Raw genomic sequence first — 8383 nt, forward strand, 5'->3', positions numbered from 1 at the left:
GGATGGACGGCTGGTTGGACGGATGAGCAGGTGGGTTGGTGGATAAGCATAGTGATGAGTGGATAGGTGGGCGGGTGGATGGATGGCTGTTTGGATGGGTGAGGGGGGTAGCTGTGTGGGTGGGTAGATGTTCAGAGAGGAGAGGAGATTCTTTTCTCGGGGAGCTTGTGAACTAAGCAAAGCAATAAAACCCACTGCTGACAGCAGCAGTGACGGTGACATAGATGGGCCTGGGTGCAGGTGACCCAACACTTCGGCTGTGGCTGTAGAGCGTACTTCGTGACTGTTCAGTTCTCTTAACACAAATTGACCAAAATTCTCTGATTGGCTCTGGAGCAGTCACAGCAGGCTTTTATCAGGCTTACCTTCAGGTCCTGCTTGGTCTGGGCTTAGGTCAACCCGTAGTTGTTTTCTCTGAGCCACACTGAAGGGTGGTGGGGAGCTGGCCGGGGACAGAGCCCCCATCGAGGGGCCACGCCACCTGGATGCAAAGAGAGGGGAGAACGGGTTTGAGAGCAGCGCCAGGTGTGAGCCAGCGCTGCCCTGCGTCACTTGTGGTCCGTAAAAGGTGAGACCAGGACCCGTGGCTCCTGGGGGAGCCGGGCGGACAGTTGGGCCCAAACCAGCAGGTAGCAGAAGCGGGGCTGCCAAGGCCGGGTTCTGCTGCGCCGGGTTCTGCAGCGCAGGAAGGCAGTTGATCCAGCTGCTGATTTATTCACTGGATAAGGTGTTCAAGGAAGCACCCAGCAAACCACCATGTGCAAACAGGGCCCATAGCACACGCATTTGTGAGCGACGGTGATCGTGATGGAGGCTTATAACCAATCTATTGTCTCTTTTCTCCTTGGAAAATTCTGTCTATGCTAAATCATTGAAAATGTTTTATTCATTATGATAAGTGAGATCATGTCACATAATTCACAAGTGTTAAGGCAGTCTGTTCAGATAGCATAGAATTTAAAGTTTACAAATAAAATTAGTATGAGTAAAAAACCCCACTAGCTAATAAAGAATTTTAAAAAGGAAAAAAAGGGCAAGGTGACAGGGTTGGGAGGCCGTGGACCCCAGACCTCATGGACCACGCAGCAGTGTGCTGCCCCCTCCAGATGAAATCAGCCAGTTTGGACAATAGGAGCGGGTGGCTCAGTCTTAAGTATTTGATTATGCTCCCTGTCTTCAGGTTAAGGAGAAAAAGAAGTGGACGTTTTAGACATTCCTATGAAGGGGGCTTGGGGGTTTTCTCATCCAGCTGCCGGGGCCCCGGCTTCCCCTAGAGACAGGTGTCCTGAGGGCATTATGCCACTAGGGGGCGCAGGACACCCGGACTGGGGCTGGAGTTCTCACAAGTCAAGCAGACAACAGAAGAGGTCTGTCCCCTAGGACCACCAAAATCCAGGTGTCAGTGTCGCATTTTTTAGCCGGGGTGGGGGAGTCATCTAATCTGGTCGAGAATCCCGATGGCAGTGGGGGCAGGGTGAGCGAGATCTGGACAGTCCCGGCACCCTGGTCCCCAGTCCCCTGGAAACCCCCGGTCCCCTGGAGACCCCATGCTTGGGCTGTGCACGGGCTGATGCAAACGCAGCCAAGCTCGGGCAGCCAGCCTGGCCACAGAGCCCCGGCCTGACCCTGCCTGACCTTCCCCATGGGTTTCTCTCTCCACCCAGGTGTGGTACAGAGAGGACGTCAGCCACCCCAACCCTGAAGGCTCGTCGTGGTCCCTGGTGGACACCCCGGGGGAGGCGGTTCAGATCAGCTGTGGGCCCCACGACCTGCTGTGGGTGTCGCTCTGGGAGGGACAGGCCTTGGTCCGGGAAGGAATCAACAGGAACAATCCCAAAGGTGGGCAGCCCTGCACCTTGCGGGGGAGAGGAGGGCGGGGGCGCCCACCTTCTCCCCGGAGCTCCCAGTGATGGGGGCCACCACTGTCTTCTGGGGCCGGGTAGGAAGTTCGTGGTCCGTGGTGGAGCCTCCCACGTCTGAAAACGGGATCCTGCATGTCTCCGCGGGAGTTGGTGTCGTCTGGGCCGTCACCAAGGACCGGAAGGTAGGACGGGGTGCCTGGGGGCTGGGTCCAAAGGCTCCGTTTAACATTGAGGGTTGTGTGGTTTTTTGTTCTCGTGAGAGTGGTCTACACCCTTTGGGACAAATCCAGTGTCAGCCAGGCACCGTGTGTATTCTGTTGTTGACGTCGCTGGTGATCTCCAAGATGTTTGGTGACCCCCACACGTTGCCTGCACCCCTGTACTAAGTGCAGAAGGAATGTATTTATTGCGCAACAGGCTGTAACATTTCAAATAATCAACAGCTAATTTTCTGAAACCCTCAGCTAAATGAACGCCTCCCCTCTCTCCTGTCCAGAGCTTGTCATTTTGACTTTATCAGAGGCAAGTGCGGTGAAATAAGCGGATTTCGCATTGCTTCCGTGATCTCTTTCTAACCCCACGTCAGGGGCATCCTTTCTGAACAACATGCTGTGCTCATCTGTGGCCTGAACCAAAGGACCAAATTATTCATTTGTTCTTCACAAGCCTTAAAACAAAAACCCTTCTATTTCAGTGGCCCTCCAGGGAGGTGTGTTTATTTCTGACTTTCCCAGGTTTGGTTCCGAAGAGGCGTCAACTCTCACAACCCCTGCGGCACCAGCTGGATCGAGATGGTTGGGGAAATGATGATGGTGAACGTGGGGCTAAACGACCAGGTGTGTGTGGTCCGGAGCCTTGGTCCCAGGGGTGGGGGGGTGGGGGGAGGCAGAGGAGTCAGAATGGGCCCCCCCGTGCCTCCCGCCGTCCCTTTCCACTGGGCACGCTCGTGAGGCTGGCACGGGAGGGCATCCCAGCACCTCTGCCCACTCCAGGCCCGCGAGGGCGCCCGAGGGGGCTGCTTTCCCCCACGTCCTGGAGCCCCCGCTGTCCTGGGTCGCTCCCCCTGAGGACCCTCAGAGCAGTGGTGGCGAGCACGGATCTGGGGAGGCCATTCATCCTGGAGACTGGAAAGTTTTGTTGAGAAATGTCGGGGCGAAATCAGATCACTGAGTAAAGGACCAAACGTCTTCCAACTTCGTAAGAGCGGCATCTTTTAAACGTCACCTGCGTGGTTCCTATAGCATAGCCTCTTTCTGGTGGATAATGCGGTTTGGCTAGTTTTAAGACTTAGGGTGTGAAGGCGATGCCTTTCCCGACGCTCTGAGAGCTCTTCCTGGGGGCGGGGGGGCTGGCCTTTCCCGTGTCCTCACACACTCCTCACCTGCCCAGGCGAGCTGAGCACGCACGGGCAGGGGCGAGGCGGGTGCTGGCTGGAGCCCACGGGCCTGAGCATGGAGGCCACGTGCGGTTACCAAGTGACAGAGACGCCGTAGCCCCCCCAGCAAGGCCACCGGGGGCCGCGGCTCCGCCTTCAGGCACCCCCAAGGCCGGGGCTCCCGAGGGGCTGCTCCCAGGCCTCTCCCCTGGGCCCCTCAGCTGCCCGGCACACTTCCTCAGTGCCCGCCCGGCCACCTTCCCCATAAAACTGAGGTCAGAATCAAGGAGGTTATTTTGCGTCTTTAAGAGGACCAGGACCATCCTCTGGGTTCACTTGGGGAGCAGCTCCCTTCCCACCAAGGCCACAGGGAAGATGGGGACACGGGTGGACTTCAGGTCCCCGCACAGTGCCCACCGGCACCAGCACCTCCTCTGGACGCTGTTGCCCCAAAGGCCCAAGTCTGCCTGAGGTCGGGGAGCCAGGCTGGGGTCCCTGCTCCTCCTGACCTTGGAGCCGCACCCTCCCCCAGCCCCCTCGGGGCTCCGCTTCTTGCATCTGAGTCCTGGACTCAGCTCACGGCCACCGCAGCCCCTTCCCAGCCCACCCACACAGGCGCGCCCACCCACCCCCTGCCTGCATTTGCAGACGTGTCCTCCAGACCTGGGGGGCTCCCCCCCCGCCCCCCGCAGCAGCACCTCTCTCTGTCCCAGGTCTGGGGCATCGGCTGGGCGGACCGGGCCTTGTACTTCCGTCAGGGCGTCACCCAGAGCGAGCTCAGCGGGAAGACGTGGAAGGCCATCGTCGCCGGCCGGGAGTGTGACGGCTCACGCTCAGGCAGCTCGTCCAGCCTCCTCAGGTGCTCAGGCGGTGGGGCTCCGCGGGTCGGGCCGGGGTTGGGGGGGCAGTGCCGGAGGAGGCTGCTGCCCGGCCTCCCCCCAGGCGGGAGGAAAGCAGGTCCCGACCCACGACAGCCGCGGCTGTGTGGCCCCCTCCCTGCCCGTGCCTGGGGTCCTGCTTGGCCCGAGGTCGGGGGCGGGAGGCGGGAGGTGGCAGCTCTGCGAGGCCAGGATGTCCTTCCGTGTCGGGGCTGGGGGCCGTCCCCGAGCAGGGCTGGCCTGTTGGTCCTGAAGCCTCAAGGTCTGGGAGAGAAAAGCCTTCTTTGCGGGGACGGTGCTCAGGCCCCTGTGTCAAAGGAAAGCAGAGAAGATGGAGGGTTTCTAGCCTGGAGAAGAGGCCCTGAATTAAGACGCGCCCCAGAATCACCTGGAGAACTCGTTCCCGAGGCTCTCCACGCCCCGCCCCCAGAGCTACCTTTTTGAGACCTTGCATGCCTTGCAAGGTCCCAGGTGCGCTCCTGCTGCAGTTCTGGGACCACGCCTTGAGATCCCTGGGCTCAGCGCGTGTGGACCCACCCCAGCCCTGCCCAGTGGCCCTTAGAACGCAGGCAGGTGACTTAGCGTCTCAGCTGGGGATGCCCCCAGCGCTCACGTGCCCGGTCATGGGGCCCGGGGCCCTCGGCACGGCACTCTGCAGCCGACCGCCATCCGTCTCAGACGCTGGCCCACACCCTCGGCTCCCCCAGCCTGGTGGTCAGTGCTCAGCTGCACCATCAGCCTAGAGATGCCCGGACGCTGGCCAGGCAGGGTTTGCTCACGTTCACCGGAGGGTTTAGGCTCTTCAGCTGGTCGTTCTCAAAGGGAACAGCACATTGGGATCAGCTGAGAATTTCCAGAACCACTGACGCCAGATCTTCATGACCTTAGGTTTGGCAGTGGCTTCTTTTTTTTTTTTTTTTTTTTAACATCTTTATTGGAGTATAATCGCTTTACAATGGTGTGTTAGCTTCTGCTTTATAACAAAGTGAATCAGCTATACATAAACTGGCAGTGGCTTCTTAAATATGACACCCAAAGCCCAAGAAACTAAAGAAAACATAGACAAATCAGACTTCATCAAAATTTTAAAATTTTGTGCATCAAAGGACACTATCAAGAAAATGAAAAGACAATCCACAGAAAGGGAGAAAATAGTGGCAAATCATATGTTTAACAAGGTCTGTTATCTAGAATATATAAAGGGCTCTTACAACTCAAAAACAAAAAAATAAAACGACTCAACTTAGAAGAGCAAAGGACTTGAATAGACATTTCTCCAAAGTAGATATACGAGTGGCCAACAAGCACAGGAAAAGGTGCTCAACGTCGTGGGACATGAGGGACATGCAAACAAAACCACATTAAAAAGAAAAAATCCACACGAGATACCACTTCACACCCACCAGAATAGCTGTAATCAAAAAGGGAGACAGTAACAAGTGTTGACAAGATGTGGAGAAATTAGAACTCCCCTGCACTGCTGGTGGGGTGTAAAATGGGGCAGCCACTTTGGAAAATAGACTGGCAGTTCCTCAAGAAGTTAAAGATAGAGTCACCATAGGACCCAGCAATTTCACTCCTAGATAGATATGCAGAAGAACCGAAAACATGTTCAAACAAAAATTTGTACATGAATGTTAAAAGAAGCACTATTCACAGTAGCTGAAACGTGGAAACAATTCAAATGTCCATCAGTGGATGAAAAAAACATAGTGTATCCATACAACGGAATATTATTTAGCAATACAAGGGAATGAAGTGTTGACACACGCTACAGCACGGATGACGCTTGACATCTTACACTAATTGACAGCAGCGAGTCACAAAAGGTCACATACTGTACGATGCCGTTTATATGAAGTGTCCAGAATAGGCGAATCCATGGAGACAGAAAGCAAATAAGTGGTTGCCAGGAGGTTGGGGGAAAAGAGGAGGCTAGAGAGTGACTCCTTAATGGGTACAGGGTTTCTGTTTGGGGTGATGAGAAGGTTCTGGAAATTGGTAGTGGTTGCACAACATTGTCAATGTACTTAATGCCACTGCATTTTACAATTTTAAATGGTACATTTTACATCACATATATTTTACGATAAAAACTAATAATACTGCCAGATCCCACCTAACTGAGTTGGTTGGTCTGGGTGTGGCCTGGGGACCTTTCAGAGTTCCTGAGGGTGGGACTTCCCTGGTGGTGCAGTGCCAACGCAGGGGACACAGGTTTGAGCCCTTGTCCAGGAAGATCCCACATGCCACGGAGCAACTAAGCCCGTGCGCCACAACTACTGAGCCTGCGCTCTAGAGCCCGCGAGCCACAACTGCTGAGCCCTCGTGCCACAGCTACTGAAGCCCACGCACCTAGAGCCCATGCTCCGCAACAAGAGAAGCCACCGCAATGAGAAGCCCACACGCCGCAACGAAGAGTAGCCCCCGCTCGCCGCAACTAGAGAAAACCCGCACGCAGCAACGAAGACCCAACGCAGCCAAAAATTAAAAAAAAAAAAAAAAAAAAAGAGTTCCCAGGGGTTCCAGCTCCCTGGGGAGCAGGTATTGGTGTGTGTGACACAGAGAGGCCATGACTTGGCCAGGGGTCACACAGCACGTGGTCCTCCCCCGAGGGAATCACGGGTCTGCCTCTCTCCTTCCAGCGCCGGCTGCTTCTTTGGCGACGAGGTCAGGGGTGGCGGCGAGTCCCGTGTGCCAAGCGACTCGGAGGCCAAGAGACCCGGGCCTGACCCTGAGCGTGATGTGGAGGTCGCCGGCCCTGCCTCCGCCCCGGCCGAGCTGCCCTGGACCAACATCGACCTGAAGGAGCCCAAGAAAGGGCCCAGCCATGCGGCTGCCGACTTTGCCGAGGCCACCAACCTCTCCTCGCTGGCACTTCTCCCGCTGGGCCTGGAGGAGCCCGACAGCGCCGACTGCCACGCGCTGTGGGCCTGGGTGTCTGGAGGAGGCTGTGCCGTGGAGGCCCACACCACGCTCAAGTGGTTCACCGTCCACTCGGGTAAGGGCAGCGGCCCAGCGCCCCAGAGGATGCGCCGGGGAGGTGGACCAGGCCTGATGCCCCCACCGTGCTCAGCCCATCTTTCTGGAGCCTTCCAAGACCAGCCCAGGCCGTCAGGAGGAAGGGCGTGGGCCTGGAGCCCCTTCCCTCCCCCTGTCCCAGCAGTGGTGGCCATTCGGGCTGACCTGGGGGACATCAACTTTCCCATCAGGGTGAATGATGGGAGGGAGGGCTCACGGGACATTTTACAGAGATGGTAGCTTTCTAGAAAGAAAGGGCTGGTGAAAAACAGAGCAGAGAGGCCTGGCCTGCTGCCCAGCCCTGAGGCTCCGACCGGCCCGCAGGCCTGTCCGCCTCCATGCAGATGCCCTCGCTGTCCATCACGCCGGCCCAGACCGCCGCCTGGCGGAAGCAGATCTTCCAGCAGCTCACAGAAAGGACCAAGCGGGAGCTGGAGAACTTCCGACACTACGAGCAGGCCGTGGAGCAGGTGGGCAGCGCCCGGGTGCGCTTTTTCCAGCACCCGTTCATTGAGTGCCTGCTGCATGCCAGCCCTGAGGTGGGGTGGGAGGGACACAGACGGATGCAGCCATCCTTCTGTCTGTCCATCTCGGATGTGAAGCCGTCCCCTCCAGGCCCGTGTAGAGTCAGAGATGAAGAGATGAGTCCGTTTGTTGATTCACTTGCCCTCGAGAACTCGGTGCCGGCCCCACTGCGTTGCAGGCCCCACTGCGTTGCAGGCACAGAGGACCTGGCTGCGTCGCGGGTGGCGTGGGTCCCGGCTTTGCGGCTGACTCACTCTGACATCGGGCCAGGCACAGAGCCTCCCGGGCCTCGGCTTCCCTATCCAGAGCGTGGGGCAGCGGTGCCGATCCCACAGACTGTTTGAGAATCGTAGAATTCGCTGGCTCGGGGCCTGGCACCTGGCGGGTGTCTGATGGCGTCACTTCTGTCCTTAGGGTGAAGGGAGGGAGCCGGGAGGGCCAGGCAGGAGCCCCCAGCGCGGCGGTGAAGGGAGCAGAGTGGCCGCGGGGTGCCAGGGACCGGGCCGGAGTGTGGCGCCCCAGGGCCTGCCTGTGACCCCGTCCCACCGTCCCGCTGTGCTGCAGTCGGTGTGGGTGAAGACGGGGGCCCTGCAGTGGTGGTGCGACTGGAAACCCCACAAGTGGGTGGACGTCCGTGTGGCCCTGGAACAGTTCACGGGCCACGATGGGGTTCGGGACAGCATCCTTTTCATCTACTACGTGGTCCACGAGGAGAAGAAGGT

At 57.8% G+C, this 8383-nt stretch overlaps 1 protein-coding gene across 1 annotated transcript in view; it reads left to right on the forward strand.

Moving 5' to 3' along the window:
- Positions 1–8383, forward strand: part of LOC102975167 (tectonin beta-propeller repeat-containing protein 1) — a 24633-nt gene that overhangs the window by 3802 nt on the left and 12448 nt on the right. The window contains exons 5-11 of the mRNA XM_024125197.3: positions 1665–1839; positions 1944–2044; positions 2597–2698; positions 3951–4096; positions 6761–7116; positions 7461–7606; positions 8226–8381. Coding sequence (XP_023980965.1) covers positions 1665–1839; positions 1944–2044; positions 2597–2698; positions 3951–4096; positions 6761–7116; positions 7461–7606; positions 8226–8381 — 1182 coding nt within the window. The remainder of the gene's footprint in view (positions 1–1664; positions 1840–1943; positions 2045–2596; positions 2699–3950; positions 4097–6760; positions 7117–7460; positions 7607–8225; positions 8382–8383) is intronic.

This window comes from Physeter macrocephalus, chromosome 14, assembly GCF_002837175.3.
Source record: "Physeter macrocephalus isolate SW-GA chromosome 14, ASM283717v5, whole genome shotgun sequence".
NCBI lineage: Eukaryota > Metazoa > Chordata > Mammalia > Artiodactyla > Physeteridae > Physeter > Physeter macrocephalus.